General features: G+C 36.3%; 2 protein-coding genes across 2 annotated transcripts in view; one reads left to right on the top strand and one right to left on the bottom strand.

Moving 5' to 3' along the window:
* Positions 1–1,171: 1,171 nt before the first annotated feature.
* Positions 1,172–15,027, bottom strand: LOC140142200 (cathepsin K-like). Its single transcript, XM_072164169.1, has 4 exons — positions 14,842–15,027; positions 3,255–3,537; positions 2,414–2,578; positions 1,172–1,225 (listed from the first exon to the last, which is right to left on the bottom strand). The coding sequence occupies exons 1-4, from the start codon at positions 14,850–14,852 to the stop codon at positions 1,172–1,174; spliced, it is 513 nt and encodes a 170-aa protein (XP_072020270.1). The 5' UTR covers positions 14,853–15,027.
* Positions 14,861–17,903, top strand: part of LOC140142192 (TLC domain-containing protein 2-like) — a 9,975-nt gene continuing 6,932 nt past the window's right edge. Inside the window, exons 1-2 of the mRNA XM_072164162.1 lie at positions 14,861–15,054; positions 16,983–17,056. Of these exons, the coding sequence (XP_072020263.1) occupies positions 14,861–15,054; positions 16,983–17,056 (268 nt within the window). The remainder of the gene's footprint in view (positions 15,055–16,982; positions 17,057–17,903) is intronic.

The following is a 17,903-nucleotide window of genomic DNA, read 5'->3' as shown; positions in this document are numbered from 1 at the left end:
GACATGTTGGATGAATTCTTCTGGTGCCTGTTTTACAAAAAAATGCAAATTGAAAAATCAGTTAAAAATTATTTGATTTTATTATTCAAGTACTTCTGCAAAGTCTGATTCGGTAAATATGTTAGGAAAGTGATCCACTTAACCCTTAAATGTCTATATAAAATCATGGAATATGTCTGGCAGGTCGTGCTTGTTTTACTTACTATTGTTGTTGATGGCAAAGAACATTTTAGCATTGGTGGATTGAAAGAAGGAATTCTAGACATCAATTACATACAAATCAACACCAACTTTTAACAGATACAACAGGCATATAATAATGATTGTTGATGAAAATACTGATTGTCAGACCCCTGACAGACATGGACCGTCACGGGGAATTAAATATTCGTTGCAATAAAGAATTATCACAGGCCAAACAGGTCTTAAACTTCTTAAAAAAAACAGGAGTACCACTTTTACGTCCTTCTTATACTTGAATCATGGATCCTGGTGCCTCTGGGCCCCAGACTACTTTGCTGGCAGGACTCTGCCTTGAGGTCTGCGTTCGGAGCACTCCAGGATTAGCTTTTTGATTTCGAGACTTCCTCTTTGTCGTGTATTCTCTTTTAATTCATTCATTAGTGCTTCCTGCAGTTTGGGGTTCTTGTCTGTGTTTTTATGAAGTATAATAAAAAGAAAATAAAATATGACTATCTTACCAAGTCACCATAGGAATTCATTCTCAAAGTGAAACTACGCATCCCCAAAATATGCTCAAGGTTGTGCAGATTAATTTTCTTGATGTTGTCCTCCCATATCACCCTCCTCTTCAGCTCATCATGTTTGTCTACATACTTTTACTATGCTCGTCTTTCCACATCTCCCAGTTCTTGTCTCACATGGTCCAGTGTGATACCCAGGATTGGTGTAGAAAGCGCCACCAACATGAGGGCGCTTTTTAGAAGAAGGCACAGCATGATTGGAATCCAATGATATCTAGAACTGTAATGATAACCACATATGAAATCAGATTTCTAAATCCGCCTAGAGCTGCAGACAATGTATTAGGTACTGATGATCATGAAGGCGACAAATCTTGGTGATCAACTAAACCGATATTAAGAGCGTTGGCTCTAAAAAACAATGCTAGGCCTTTGTTATGTAATACAATTTTCACGCCCCATGACTTTCACCCTGAATCTCGAGCTTGTTCCTTTGTTATGCCAAATCCTTTTCCTATTTTCTGTGCACAAGGACGTTCATATACAGGTGAATGCACATGAAAAGAGTGCATCGCACGACTATAATGTGCGATGTTAAGGGTAGATGAGGTATTGTTGGTCGTAGCAACCTAAAATCGATTTTCATTATCTCAGATCATTACATTATGCGGAAAATTAACACCTTAATGTTTTTGCAAAAGTTCATTCTACAAATCGTATACTTTGCTATCTTGCTTAATTTTATTGTTGTTAATTAGTTATGGTAGGTTTTAATATAAAGTGTTGTTGTTTCAGCCCTCTTTACAACGTAACTCGAGAAACCGCAGCAATTCCTATAAAAGTATATTTGGTGATATTTTAATTTCTTCTACACGCTCGCTACAGTGAATTGAGCAATGTAGCTTTTGCCAAAGCTCACTACTATCTTGTAAGAGATGCTGTGGAACTCATCAAAATCACAACAGTTTAAAATACCTAATAACCTTAATATTGCAAAAAGAGGCAAAAGAATGTACTATTACAGACCCAACTTTCAATTCTTCCCTACAATGACCATTTACCAAAAGGACCCGCAGAAATACTGTGTACTATGTGGCATAGTATTTTTTCTGCGGGTTCTTTTTGTAATGGGAATTGAAGCTGTCCACACACTTTGCTCTTTGCACACCTAACTGCACACAAAGTCATGTGAAATATTTATCAGCCAACAGCCCCATGTGCCTTCAGTGCCCCTCATGCTGGCACAATCTCTGGGGTCTGCCTGTATTCAAGTTGGTGTTGATTTGCATACTGAATTTTCATCAATGTTAAACGTCAACAATAATATAAAATCAACATTCTTAATTCACTGCTACTGCATTTTGCTTGCCTGTTTTTAGATTTTCTTAAATGCCAAACCAGTGGCATAATATTGCGCGTGTTAAGAAAAAGAGACAACGTATAGGATTTGAATCAAAATAAAACATGTAGAAATTAATACGCGATGTTACAAGGCCCGTCTCAAGCTGAGATAATTAACGCCATGTTGGAATTCGCTGGATATATGCTTGTGTATACGCCCCGCGGGATAACGCGCGTGATTCGAATTTGCTACTGACAAATCCAACAAGGCATTACTTTCAACCTGAGATGAAACATACTATAATGGCCATTTTTATTCTAATCATAGTAAAGCAGATAGTGTTTATGCAAGAAATGTCGAACTTTACCTCATTCTTGACGGGCGTAACGTAGCCATGATCTCTCCAATCCACTGTATCAGGCAAACTGCGAACGGTTGGCTCATCAATTTCCACTTTATCGCCAAATCGGCGCTTCTCCTGCGCTCTAGGTGGACCATTTCTCTGGACATGTTGGATGAATTCTTCTGGTGCCTGTTTTACAAAAAATGCAAATTGAAAAATCAGTTAAAAATTATTTGATTTTATTATTCAAGTACTTCGCAAAGTCTGATTCGGTAAATATAAGTTAGGAAAGTGATCCACTTAACCCTTAAATGTCTATATAAAATCATGGAATATGTCTGGCAGGTCGTGCTTGCTTTACTTACTATTGTTGTTGATGGCAAAGAACATTTTAGCATTGGTGGATTAAAGAAGGAATTCTAGACATCAATTACATACAAATCAACACCAACTTTAACAGATACAACAGGCATATAATAATGATTGTTGATGAAAATACTGATTGTCAGACCCCCGACAGACATGGACCGTCACGGGGAATTAAATATTCGTTGCAATAAAGAATTATCACAGGCCAAACAGGTCTTAAACTTCTTAAAAAAACAGGAGTACCACTTTTACGTCCTTCTTATACTTGAATCATGGATCCTGGTGCCTCTGGGCCCCAGACTACTTTGCTGGCAGGACTCTGCCTTGAGGTCTGCGTTCGGAGCACTCCAGGATTAGCTTTTTGATTTCGAGACTTCCCTCTTTTGTCGTGTATTCTCTTTTTAATTCATTCATTAGTGCTTCCTGCAGTTTGGGGTTCTTGTCTGTGTTTTTTATGAAGTATAATAAAAAAGAAAATAAAATATGACTATCTTACCAAGTCACCATAGGAATTCATTCTCAAAGTGAAACTACGCATCCCCAAAATATGCTCAAGGTTGTGCAGATTAATTTTCTTGATGTTGTCCTCCCATATCACCCTCCTCTTCAGCTCATCATGTTTGTCTACATACTTCTTACTATGCTCGTCTTTCCACATCTCCCAGTTCTTGTCTACATGGTCCAGTGTGATACCCAGGATTGGTGTAGAAAGCGCCACCAACATGAGGGCGCTTTTTAGAAGAAGGCACAGCATGATTGGAATCCAATGATATCTAGAACTGTAATGATAACCACATATGAAATCAGATTTCTTAAATCCGCCTAGAGCTGCAGACAATGTATTAGGTACTGGCGATTGCGAATATGACAATCTTGTGATCAACTAAACTGATATTAAGAGCGTTGGCTCTAAAAACAATGCTAGGCCTTTGTTATGTAAATAAGCAATTTCACGCTCCATGACTTTCACCCTGAATCTCGGAGCTTGTTCCTTTGTTATGCTAAATCCTTTCCCTATTTTCTGTGCACAAGGACGTTCATATACAGGTGAATGCACATGAAAAGAGTGCATCGCACGACTATAATGTGCGATGTTAAGGGTAGACGAGGTATTGTTGGTCGAAGCAACCTAAAAATCGATTTTCATTATCTAGATCAATATATTAGTGAAAATTAACACCTTAATGTTTTGCAAAAGTTCATTCTACAAATCGTATACTTTGCTATCTTGCTTAATTTATTGTTGTTAATTAGTTATGTAGGTTTTACAAAAGTGTTGTTGTTTCAGCCCTCTTTACAACGTAACTCGAGAACCGCAGCACCTATAAAAGTATATTTGTGATATTTTAATTCTTCTACACGCTCGCTATGAATTGAGCAATGCAGTTTTTGCCAAAGCTCACTACCATTCGTAAGATGCTGTGAACTACCAAATCACAACAGTTTAAAATAATTAATAACCTTAATATTGCAAAAGAGGCAAAGAATGTAATGAATATTAAGACCCAACTTTCAATTTTCCCATAATGACCATTTACCAAAAAGGACCCGCAGAAAATACTGTGTACTACATAGTACATACAATATGACGATTTTGCAAGTTCCGTTTAATAAATTTTGGAAAAAAAAATATTGTTGGTGTCATTATAATAATATAGGAGACTGTTTAAAATGTCTACCAAATCTATGCATAAATTCATTTGTACGAACAGGCTAAGGTCATATGTATATCGAACGTATTTTCGTGTTATTGTTCCTAAAACCAATGGCCGTGAAACAAGGCAGGGAACTGGTGCTCATGTCTAGGAGCTAAATCTCACATGGGTCTTACGGACTGAGTTAAACACCCATGTCTACCAATATTTGTTACCATGAGGTGTTACGATAGACCCTATAGATTACTTCTAGGGGGGAATTTGACTCAAATTGTATGGTACGTTTTTGCTGGAGGTCACGAAAAGTCACACAGGGGAAAAAAGTAAAAAATGATTCGATCTTGTTGATAGGTATATCAAATTACTCGTCTGATGACAAGGATTAGGCCCTTCACAATTAATTCTTAGTTTCCTGTTTCATGGTTGAAAAACAGGGATGAGGCGACTTTTAATTATTAATTATTAATTATCTTTTATTTTCTTTATTTTAAAATAAGTGGTCGCAACCTACATCAAGCCATTTTGACAAGGAGCATGCATTTAATTATTTTACTACTATGTTTGATTTTATACATAAGTAATGGTACAATTAGGTTCTATGTTTATTCATCATTATAGATGATATGATCAAAGTCAGAAAGTAGCAAATGGTAGTCATTAAAAGTTATTTTTAAAGAGAAAATCCAAAATATAAATAAAATAATTAAATATTTTGCAATACTCTACTTTGGACGCGGGCGGGAAACAGGAAACTAAGAATCAATTGTAATTGGCCTTAAGAAAATGTATAATTTGTGAAAATGTATAGTTTGTGCTATCTACGACCTATATAGTTATTGAGTTATCATACAAAAGCTTCAATTTTAGACAAAATGACATGTTTTAGTTGTATGGGAGTCAAAATGACAACTTACACCGATTTTGGACAAAATTGATGACAAATTGCTCGTCTTCATATAAGAATCAAGAAACGATATTAAAAGAACTTACCTTCTAAACTGTTTACTTGTTTGTGCAATGAAAGTCAGAGATCAACAGTGGGCTATGGCCACCCAGTGGCCTTTGATCTTATTTTCACTCTATCTCAAGTGAACACAGTAGATAGGCTAGGCAAAACTTTTCTTGTTCTAGTTCCTTTCAGCTACACGTCCACAAACTACAATTTTTGCCCAAATCGAAGTTGAAATTGTGATTTTGTGTTCAATCAAAAACGCGTCATTTAGCCTAAACACAACCTAAACATTAATTTTCTTAATCCTTGTCATTAGAGTAATAATTTGATTTATCTCTCAACAAGATTGAAACATTTTCAATCTTTTACCCATGTGTGACCTTTCGTGACCTCTAGCAAAAAACGTACCCCACAATTGGGGGTATATATACCTCGTGGTAAAAATATTGGTAGACATGGGTGTTGCAATGTTGAACTCGACCATTTTTATACAATAGATATATTAATAGATTAATAGAATTGAAAAAATAAATCTGTAAAGCGTTTTGTCCCTCTTTATGCACAATTGAACCGGCTAAGGTCATGTGTATTATGAACGTCAGTGAAATATTTTTCTGGTCGTTTTGTATTATTGTTCCTAAAATCAATGACCTTGAAACAAGTACAGATAATATAAGTTTCGGCTAATATTTGACCGATACATTTCTCTCCTACTTTTATATCCTACAGCAATCAATTGTTTTTGCAAGCTTCTCGATATCTAAAATATCTTCTCGATATCTAAAATCTAATATGTCTTTCCCTCTTGCTCTTATTTGATTGTAACTTATGAATCAGTTAATACGACTTGAAACAACGGGTATTCACACGATCTAAGTCAACAACCTTTGGAAAAAAGGTCAATATGAAGGCTATAAATAAATCTGTACTGATTTCCACATTAATGTGGACAACCTTTTTAATCAAAATTAGCCTTTCTTTTCAGACCGTTTCCGAAGAACCGTATTCACTTTAGCCAACATATCTTAACTTACAGCAACAAATCACATTTCCATCAAATAACTTTTATATTATAGCCAAGATTAAAGAGAATAATCATTAGTAAAAAGTTGCACGTAAGATTACAGAGATGTGATGATGGAAGTAGAACTTTTGAATGACCCTCTTAATTCTTACCAGTTTATTTGACATCGACAACCAAAGCCCTCAACTCAATGTCGGTCCGATTCGAGTTGTCTCCTCACAGAGTAACTTCGCGTGTTTTCATAACAAATTGTGTGCTTGTAGACTGATATGGCTGATTGGTGTACGTCACCTGTTATTCATAATGTCTATCAGGTTTTGGCCTGCATTGCGAGGCGAAATAGTTTTGGACCACTTCCTTCAATCAAACAGTTTACGTACCAGAGCATTATGCAGTTACTGTCCGTTTTTCCTATTCAGTGCACACACGGCGCTCCAATTAGCTCGAGATCCTCTAGCTAAAATACAGGTTTACATTTACTATCTTACATTATCTTTACACTCACTTTACTGTAGATATAGGCAATGGACTAGTTAGTGGGCTGTTGTCGAGCTGTTTTCCCGAAGAGAGTCTTCCAAAATTTCATAACAGTCGGACATGTAGTCCGAATAATCAGACCCAGAACAAAATATTAATTTCTGACATGATCCTGTCGGACATGTAATTTCAATGGCAAATTGTGCTCAACAGCTGACTCGCGATAGCTCCAACTTCAAACGAGCACCATCGTGTGATCAGTTTGATAAAGCTGTAAATAAACTTCAATTCTTTCCCTCTATGGTCATCTAAAAATGATTAAAATGCGATTTTGGAAAGATTGTTGTCGACCCCTCCCAAATATGGAGTTCTGACTGCCTGATAGGGAGCTAAAAAATGGAAAAACTTTTTCCAAATCGTTTTAAATCTAAAATCACAATAAGAAACAAAGGGAAATGTTCTCTTTGTTTGACTATATGTCTAAATCAATATTTCTGAGTTCCGATTGATTTTGCTTGATCGCGTCACAATTGACAAGTAACTTAATTTGCACCAATTTCTAGATACAGTTACTGAGGTCGTGCGATGTATTCAAACCATTTCTTTTTTAGGGCGCAATAATTATTTATCATTGAATATTATTGTCATTTTGTCATATGACATCATAGTTACTCGCATTTTCTTCATTTTTAAATTTTGAAACATTTAACGCTCACAAGTCACACAAAATCAATCACATATATTTTTCTTTATTTCACCAGAGTGTCTTTGCCAAGATTCTAGCACCAGACCATTCGCTTTCTCAAGATGCAGCCTTTATAAGTGTTAGGTCACTTCTGTACAATTCTTATCATTTGTTTCATGCATACAAATAGCGATGCACGTTTTTGTTGTGTTTTTGATAGGTTTTCATGTCCGATTTTAACGATAAAACATTATTTCCTATAGAAAAACAATATGGCAAAACATACAAGTGTTTTAACATTTTCCATGAACTTAACCATCTATGTTTGGATTGTGATGTAATTAACGTATGTAATGAGATTTTTTCTTTCTGAATCTGACTTGCAAAATTTTTTTTTTTTCATCACAATTTCTCATCAAATTCATACATTTCTGGGTCAAAAGTCAGGTAAAACACTTTGTGGTTTGAATATTTGGTTTAGAAATAACGCTAATAAAATCAGTTGGGTTGATCATGGAAATAGTCTCATCTACCATTTCCATGGGTTGATCAAGCAATCGCCTTTTAATGATTTTCAAGGCAATATGCATAAATGATGAATCTGCATGTACATAAATTTTTCACTTCAGTAAGCTCGTCTTTTGTCCAACGTTCATTATAGGGTGCTTGCACAGCCTACTACTTCCTGCAAGGTCATCAAATATTGATCCAATTGGCAATTTTGCTGGAGGACAAACAATGCACTGTGCACTGTACTGAGCAATGGGAGAAATTCAGGCTCATGACAAACTGGCCATAAAATGTTCAATTATCTCCACTTTTATATTAATTTTTCATCACAGGATTTGTTCAGAATTATTTCTTTATATTTTCAGCAAAAAATTAAAATTTTAATGATGAAATTATGTTTCAGAGACAAATTTTAATGTCTCAGAGCATGACTTTGCATTGAAACAGTGCAGAAAACTGAGCTTGCTTGTCCTCCACCACGCTTGACTGATTTCAGCATAGGTCACTTAGTTTGACCTATTGACCTACTGTGCAAGGGCCCTATTGATCACAGGTTATATTAGTCGTGTTCACACAGTCGGACTTAAATCACTTATTACCGGTCTTAAATTACGTCGGTAATAGTATCGGATATAAGTGGCAGTGTGAATTAGCGTCGGATATAACTATATCCGACGTAATGTGCTTTAAATCCGACAATTTGTTCACACAGTCGGACTTAAATTACGTCGGTAATAGTATCGGATATAAGTGGCAGTGTGAATGAGCGTCGGATATAAAAAAAATTACTATATCCGACGTAATGTGCTTTAAATCCGAAAATTTAAGGCTGAAGATGACAAGGGTTTTAGCTGTTAAGACCGATCGAAACGTTACGTCCGGTAATAGTAATTACGTGTGGACATGCAGCACTATTGGGCTGTCGGATATAACTGTGAGTATATCACTCGCGCACAATTTTAAGCAAAGTCATAGGCGTAGATCCCGGGGATGGGGGGATAAATCACCCCAATATTTTGCCAGGGGTATGGTCCATACAATCACCCCCCCATGTTGACGCCTGATAATGGGTTTCTTTACCAAATTAACCTCATATTTGCCCATTTTTGCTCAAAAGTGCAAATTTTTTCGCGCTTCGCGCGCATTTATTCTACTTTTACACCATTATTTCATCAGTTTAGCTTCAAAATAGCAAAATTTTTCGCGCGCTTCGCGCACAATTAAACAAAAAACTTATATTCTGTCGCCAAAAGGTGCTGGATTGACTATACTTGAATTTTTTTTCCAACTCCACCCCCCCCCCAATGTCAAAAAGAAATCTACGCCACTGAGCAGAGTAATTTACTGCGTGATGTCATCATGGCTGCAGCTGCAAATATTGATATAAATAAACGCAATAGAGGGGTCAATTGGAATGACAAGGGAACATTGGCTATCCTCAAAATTTGGAGAGACACGGAAAGTATTTCTGGGATAAAAAAAAAGCTTTGGGAGGAGATAGCCACGCTATTACATGACAATGGGGGATTCCCCATACGGTCGGGGAGCAGATACATGCTAAGATAAAGGAACTGAAAACTCTCCATCGCACCCTCCATGATCGGGTAAAAAGTTCAGGCGCAGGAGCAATTGACCATCCTTATTGGGATAACCTACACGAGTTTCTAGGGGGTAGCAAATGTAAACCCTCCAGAGGGCTCAGTGGGGGGGGGGGGCAGTATGGCCCTGGAAGTAGATGGAGATGACATTTATTAAGCCATAAGCATGATAACAGAAAGGCATATAATTGGATTTTATAAGATGATTAGGGGGGTCCCAAATATACGGAAAGAAAAATAGGGGGTGTCATAAAATATTGTTGATGACTAAAATGTAGGGAGTCACAACACAACATGACTACAGATAGTGTGTTTATTTTATTCCAAAAGACTGATGCCTGTGGGGGGGGTGCAAACGGTGGGGGTCGTAAAATCTTTGCTGACGAAATAGGGGAGGTCGCAATTTTATTGAAGCTGACTTTTTGTAAATTTGGGACCCCCCAAGAAAAAAAAATAGCATGATGATGGGAGTCATTATTATTTTTTTATTTTTGTCATTTTTTCAAAGATGTCCACCATAGGTTCTACATGTATAAAATGCGATATAGAGCTAAGTCTACTGTAAAATGCATTTTACAGTAGACTTGACTACTTTGTCAAACTAAAATAATAATAATAATAACAATAAAAATAAATAACAATAACAATAACAATAACAATAACAATAACAATAACAATAATAATAATAATAATAATAATAATAATAATAATAATAATAGAACCTACATAAATACAAAATTGGTCTGAATTTTGGAACTTTTGAATTTGCATTTTTCTTACATGACATAGGCCTACCTACCGCATTGTCTGTAATTTTTTCTAAAGAGGGGCGTTTATTGAAAGTGAATTTTCAGTGAAAGGGATTTATGACCGGTAATAGGCTTATCGGACATAACACGTCGGACATACGCTGGCGAAGTTACGCAATTTATCGGATTAATTACCATAGCAATAGGTGAAAACACTTGAATTTTGAACATATAGATTGAATACAATACTGGTCTTTTCAAAGATACTAATCTTACAGGTGCAAGTAATCATCATGATTCACCTATTGCTATCATGGTAGTTAATCCGATTATTACGAAACTTCGACAGCGTATAGCGCTATTGCCGACAAATGTGGACGCGCTAAGGGATTAGCGGAAATATTTAATTCGATCGGACATAAGCCAAGATAAAATATTACCGGTAATAAGTGCATGTGTGAACACAGCTATTGTATGCAATTCTCGCTATTCGCAATAGGGGCGCCGCCAGCGGTTTGCGATGTAATCGTGATGTATCATGGGAAAAGGTCGACATCAAGTCCGCGCAATACGAATATTACCATGCTATTACATAGGAACACGTGACAATATTTTTTAGTTTGTCAAAATAAAGGTGTTACACGCGAATCGATACTCAATAATACTTAATAATGTGATTTGAAATGTGCACAATTAATTTTTTCTATCGATTTGCGTGTAATACCGTTATATTGACAAACTAAAAATATTGTCACGTGTTCCTATGTAATAGCATGGTAATATTCGTATTGCGCGGACTTGATGTCGACCTTTTCCCATGATACATCACGATTACATCGCAAACCAAGCTGGCGGCGCCCCTATTGCGAATAGCGAGAATTGAAGTACTATCACAGAGAACCTATTCTTGAGAGGGCACTCTATTCACGTGGTTTCTTTTCCAACGCTAAAAGATCACGAATTTTGGTGGTTTGCAAATGAAAAGTGTCCGCACTATCGATTGATTACGTAACTGTTATGAATAATTTACTAGGTTTTTCAATGCAATCGCCTCGACCCATCCATTAATGCATATTATCTGTATTATCAAAGTACTTGGAATAGCAATCCGGTGAGTTCACTGAACTACGCCCTAATACTGATAGAGTTTTAATGGCGTTAATCCTCTCCATACACAGTTGAACAAATACAATAGATGAAGGTCAACACGTATGACCTCCTATGTGACATGTTATATGAGATGTACACAAACCTGAATATCATAAAGATCAGTATTCGTTTGTGCATATGAACTGCACGTTTACGTTGCTAAATATTACTCATTATATATTATGACAAATATTGGTATTATGACAATACGGTATATACATTGTATATAAAACGACTAATATATCCTGCTATCATGGCGTCAGGTCAATGTTCATCATATCCCGTATGTTTCTTAAAATTCACTCATATTTGAGACAAATTGCTGTGCCCATTTTATAGGTGCACCCGTGTTGTTTTTAATTTTCATTTCTTTTTAATGAAAAAATTAAGATTTTCCACTGCACGGGGGCCACAAGGGTGATACTAATTTTAATGCTATATTTTCAAAACGAATACGTGTTCCCGGTTGGCTCTATAGCGATTTCACAGAAAAGGTATTTCTAGTACAATGCAGCAACGGACTCTAGCTGAGAGCGTAGCCTAAGTCATTATAGACTCCAATAATGGCTCTCCATACACAAATGAACAAACACAAAGGAGGGTAGTCTCCTCCGTGGCCAGCTTGATTTCGATGGAGCGAAACCAAATTGGCTGCGGAGGAGACGGGTAATTTTGCCATGCAAATGATCTGAGTGTCGTAGCCCTGGTACTATTCCAAGCAGGGTTTTCTTTAACGCACAAAACACGCGTATTTACGCGTTCAGGCACTTTGCTGACTCCATTAAATCCAAAGTCCCAAAGTCCAACGCGTACAAAATCTTGAAAACGTACGCGTTCAGATATTGCAAGATTTGAATAGAGAAGCACCCGATATTGTGCATTTATTCTCGGCTTTTGGCATTTAGGATCTACTCCCGATATGTAGGGCCCATCACATTTTGTCAGCATTAATCCATGCATGTTTTAGTGATTGCGAGTCTCTAAAATGTGTCAGTTTGAAATCTTGCAAATTGGGTTCGGCTCCTTTTTTCTGTTTAATTGATGCACCAAATGTCTTCAATTGGACTTTAATTTTGCAAAATTTTCCCTCTCAGGGGTGAACATCCCCCTCAGACACCCCCATGCGTAGTGGATAAACAAGTGACCATTTTCGCTTCTGCTTTCGACATTTGCCAATTTAGGCCCTATTTTTAACACAATGTATAAGCCTAATATGGAAAACGTGACAAAGAAAGGCTTCATGGACCGTCATTTCACAATTTTCGGCTTTTCAACTTAAATTTTACACAGTAATAGTGCCAAAATTGTCCACCAAATCGCTTCAACTAGGTCTTCATTTTGCCAAATTTTCCAAGTTCTGAGGGGGGAACATCACCCTGCGGAGTTGATAAACAAATGGCCACTTTCACTTCTGCTTTCGACATTTGCCAATAATGTTTAACACAATTTATAGGCCAACCATAATAGGGAAAACTTGCCGTCCGAAAACTCCATCATGATCATGTCCATGGACTGCTCATTTCACAAATGTTCGGCTTTTTTAAACTAAAATTTTACACACTTAATAGTGCCAAAATGATCCACCAAATTGCTTCAATTAGGTCTTCATTTTGCAAAAGTTTCTTACTTCTCAGGGGGCATTTTTAAATAGTATTATTTTCTTTTAAAATTGCCCCCACCCTTCTGACTGCTCTAGATCCGGCACTGCTCCAAACAGTGACGTGGATTTCTGTTTGACTTGGGGGGTGAAAAAATGTCTTGAAGTATAGCGAATCCAGCACCTTTTTATGGTACGAAAAATTTTGCCATTGTTGAAATATGGTTCAAAAGTGGAATACATTCGTGCTAAGCGCGCAAAAATGTGCACTTTTTGGGCTAAAATGACCAAATATGAGGTTAATTTGGTCAGAAACCCACATACAGGCGTCAACATTGGGGGGATGATTGTATGGACCATCCCCCTGGCAAAATATTGGTGGAGATTTCTCCCCCCCCCCCCCGATCTACGCCTATGGCTCCAAAAACAAACATATTGTTAAAAATGTCTTCAAAAATAATATTATAAAAATACCCCTTGGGCAATGTTTTGACTCCTTCAGAGGAAAAATTCACAATTGAAAGGGTAAATTTTTTTTGAAAATACCCCTTCAGCAAAATGCTTAAAGAAAACCCTGATTCCAAGTACTTTGATAATACAGATAATAATGTACTAATGGGTCGAGGCGATTGCATTGAAAAACCTAATAAATTATTCATAACAGTTACGTAATCAATCGATAGTGCGGACACTTTTCACTTACAAACCACCAAAATTCGTGATCTTTTAGCGTTGGAAAAGAAACTGCGTGAATAACTAGAGTGCCCTCTCAAGGATAGGTACTCTGTGGTAAAAACCATATCATGCATGGTTGGATATGCGTAAAAAGTCGCACAGTTGAATGCCAGTGCTTTTGGTCATCTTGTATTGAAGGTCAAAGGTGTTATTGGTGCAAAAGTGATTATTAGTGATTATTGTTATTGTAATTCTCACAATTTGACCTGTAGCCATTGCCAGCTTGGTTTGTAATTGTACAGTTTCTTTTTGTGACATGCACAATTGAGTAAAACACTGTGAAATACCGATATGGATGGCATTTAAAGGCCTGTCTGTTTTTATTAAAACGTTGCTACTTTATTGAATGAATACCAGAATTACTACTCCAATGAAATAAGCTGATAGAAAGACGACCAGAAAGACGGACTTCAAGCTTCAAATACGGAATAGATATGTTCTCAATGGTCTCACCAACATGACCATGCATGGGCACCAATTACTGAAGCTGCCAGAGAGGGAATTTAAAATTAACACAGGAGCTTAATAACAGTGCTGGACCATTTAAAGAAGTTGAGCACATTCCAGTACCAGAACCAGTGAAGATTGAGACAAATACATACATCAAAAGCAAAGGCGCATGCATGGCAATAGAGATACAACAAGCGAGGATATATCGATACCAGGTTAATTTATTTACTCTTCACTTTCCTAAACTATGCTACAGATTTGTTAATTCTGATAATCGAGGATTCGTCAAATCCTACAGACATCAATACAACATCAATTGTCCATTATCTGCGTTTGACATCTTTATCATGTTTATAGGGGCTATACGCGTAATATATTGAGACTGACAGGATACCATTAACTTCAAGGTTGAATCCGATATCCAGAGGGTGTTAGTTTCTGAACATCAGCAGCGGCAGCATATGATTCTTAACTACCGTACTTCTAAGTTCTACTCATTTACCTTAACTTCATTGAGCAACATGTTTACGTTGATTGGTTTCTGCACCATAGTAGCAGGTCTGGTTGTCTTCACCTGTTTCAATATTACTCTGCGACATTTCCAATGGATCCCTTTACCATCAGGGTATGACACCGTCAATAAGCAACATAATTGGAGGAATACTATTGGATCACTTGTGCATGCAACTATTATGTGGATCATGTCCTATATGAGGTTTGTAACAGCATAAATGCTTAATAAAAGAATATTGTATAATTATGTCATAATACGTTTATGGGACCTTTTGACGTCCAACCGATCGATTTGAACGTACCATTGGCCAGGAGATGAGGCATATCTGTAGACGATAAATCAATATGACCTTCATCAAGTGATGATTAGGCCGTATAAAATTAATGTTTTGGTTCTCGTCCAGAGGATTTTCATGAATTGATGAGGGAGGGAGGTGTTTTTTGTTTTGTTTTTTTTTTTCAATGTAAAATTAGCATTGTCAGTAGTTTTCGGTCTTCTCCAACAGTGCTCGAGGAAACGATGAGGCCCTTTTTTTTTTTTTTTCAAATGTGAGATTCTGAGGATAAACCCCTAGAGTACCACAAAAGACTTGGAAGTGATGCTTGTTCTCTAATAAACTTATGTACATGTATGAAGATTTCATAAATCATTCCAAAGTCTAAAAATTGAAAAATCTAAAAAAACAAAAAATCTGACAAATCCCAGAAATTGAGGAGGGAGGGGACGAGAACCAAAATATTAATTTTACACGGCCTTAGCCAAGCACGAAAAGTTTCTTGTTTAGCGCAACTGGCATATTATTTTTAAGCATTTCTTACTGTAGGCCTAATCATAAATTCATAATACAGGCCTGCCTATCTCGGACAGTGTAATGTGCGAGTAGAATGATTTTGATATTATTCTTGATTTGATTTATAGTATTATTTAATATTATTTCTTTTCTTTTAACACCTTTATATCATAGGTTATCATTTTCCACATACGCCTTCCAGTTTGCAAAAGGCGTATAGAAAATAACGAAATACCTGTGTGATGGTTGAAGGCTCTGATATAATGCTACGGGGACAATTAACTGATGGCATGGGAAATAATTATATAAATGAAGAATACTTTGTGGGAACAAGTTAATTTAATGTAGTATATGATTCTTAATATTTATTGCAAAGTATTGGTTTGTACTGTTATGGGTTTTTTTTTCAATTAGATTTAAACATGTTTAATACACGCCTGCATTTGTAATGCTTGTTGGGGAGTTCTCACTGATTGGTTCTCACTATCTAGGAGTTAATGAAATACAATCAATGCATAATTCATATTTTTCTAACATTTGGTCTGATTGCCTCTCGTTAGCTAAGAGTGTATGAAACTGTCTTAACCTAATTATTTGCTTTTGAATGTAAAAATGGAGTATTTACAAGTAAAATACCCAGTTGAAATGTATACACACCCCTCTAGAGGCCTTAATCTTCCACAAAGGGGGTGTATATTTCAAATGGAGTCATCCATTTAAGTAACCCTATTTGAAATTTGAAATAGGCTGTAATATGTAACTAAACTGGAATAGCCCAATTTGAAAGAAACTGCGCATGCGCTGTGTTCAATAAATCTGCTTTCCAAATAAAAGACATCGGCTGAAGTGAACCATTTTAAGACGCACAGAATTGCTTTAACCTTCAAGGTGGTACTACACCCCTTCATAAATGTGTGACTATTTTTGCATTTTTCTCAAAAAATGATAACACACTGGTTACAAAAGTTATGTATATTATAGGGACAAGGAATCCAATTGCTTCACTGACATTTCAGTTATTCAAGACAAGTGGTTCATTATATATGTTAATAAATGAGGTACATTCTAACGGTACCTCTTTTCTTATCATAAATAACGTACCACAAAATACTGAAATTCCAGTGTAGTAACTGGATTCCTTGCCCTATAATATACATAACTTTTGTTACCAGTGTGTAATTATTTTTTGAGAAAAATGCAAAAATAGTCTCAATTTTATCAAGGGGTGTACTACCACCTTAACAGAGTGAGAGAAATAGGAGAAATAGGTTTAAACTTTATTTTCACAACGCAGTGTAGTTATTATAAATCGTCATGCTATAATTATTTTTTTCTACAGTTTACCAGCACTATGGGAAGATTTCGTAGGAAATTACACGCAACTCGGAGAAATCACTCTAGGAATAACTATAGGTAAAATGAATGAAAAGAAAGTACATGTACAAAGTATGATAATTAGTTGAACCGTATGGAGGAAAAGTTGTCTACCCCACATGTTGTTAATTTTGAGATGCTGGCCTTAAAGTACAGAGAAAACATTGAAGAGGTCAAACAAAGCAGAAACCATACAAAATATCTTATTTTAAATTTTGTAAAATTGGGAATCTTAAAATACCATTATCTCCGAAATGTGATCATTTGCACTAGTCTATACATGTACGGCTCTGTTAGGCGGCGATCACATAGGAGTATACGGTATATGGTATTCTCTATAAACGATATACGCTCATTCGATCAGGCTGAGTTCACATAGTATACTCCTATGTGAACTCAGCCTAATCGAATGAGCGTATATGTTTAGCGAATACCGTATACAGTATACTTCTATGTGATCGCATCCTTAAGACTCCTTCAACTGTTTTATATCATTTTCAACAAGTAGGCCTATTCTTTGACATGTTACAAGTGAATTTCAATAATATATATATAACCTTAGATAATGCATTTAAATCTTGAATCCTCTAAACGTGATAGTTTACCCACGCGGGATGAGATGCCTTCCAACACATGTCATCTCTTGGGTAAAACATTTCCGTATAGAGGACCAACTGGGGTATATACGAAGTAATTCAATAAAATGTATAATTTATATAACACTTTTTGGCTCGAAAATACTCGATAGCTAATGAACGTGGTATAAGAAGCTATCCTATGTCTTCTGTTTTTTGCCCTCAACACTCACAATGAGACTCACAATATACTTGTATCCCTTGTATTATTGTAGGGATTTCAATTGCGGAGCTTTGACCACACGGAGAAA

Source organism: Amphiura filiformis, chromosome 2, assembly GCF_039555335.1.
Source record: "Amphiura filiformis chromosome 2, Afil_fr2py, whole genome shotgun sequence".
Lineage (NCBI taxonomy): Eukaryota > Metazoa > Echinodermata > Ophiuroidea > Amphilepidida > Amphiuridae > Amphiura > Amphiura filiformis.
This window is presented reverse-complemented; position numbering and strand designations above follow the sequence as displayed.

Coding starts and splice junctions, on each gene's coding strand:
- LOC140142200 (XM_072164169.1), bottom strand. Junction 2,579..3,254: donor TGAATTCCTATGGTGACTTG/GTAAGATAGTCA, acceptor TTTGTAAAACAG/GCACCAGAAGAATTCATCCA. Junction 1,226..2,413: donor TTACGCCCGTCAAGAATGAG/GTAAAGTTCGAC, acceptor CCTTGTGCACAG/AAAATAGGAAAAGGATTTGG.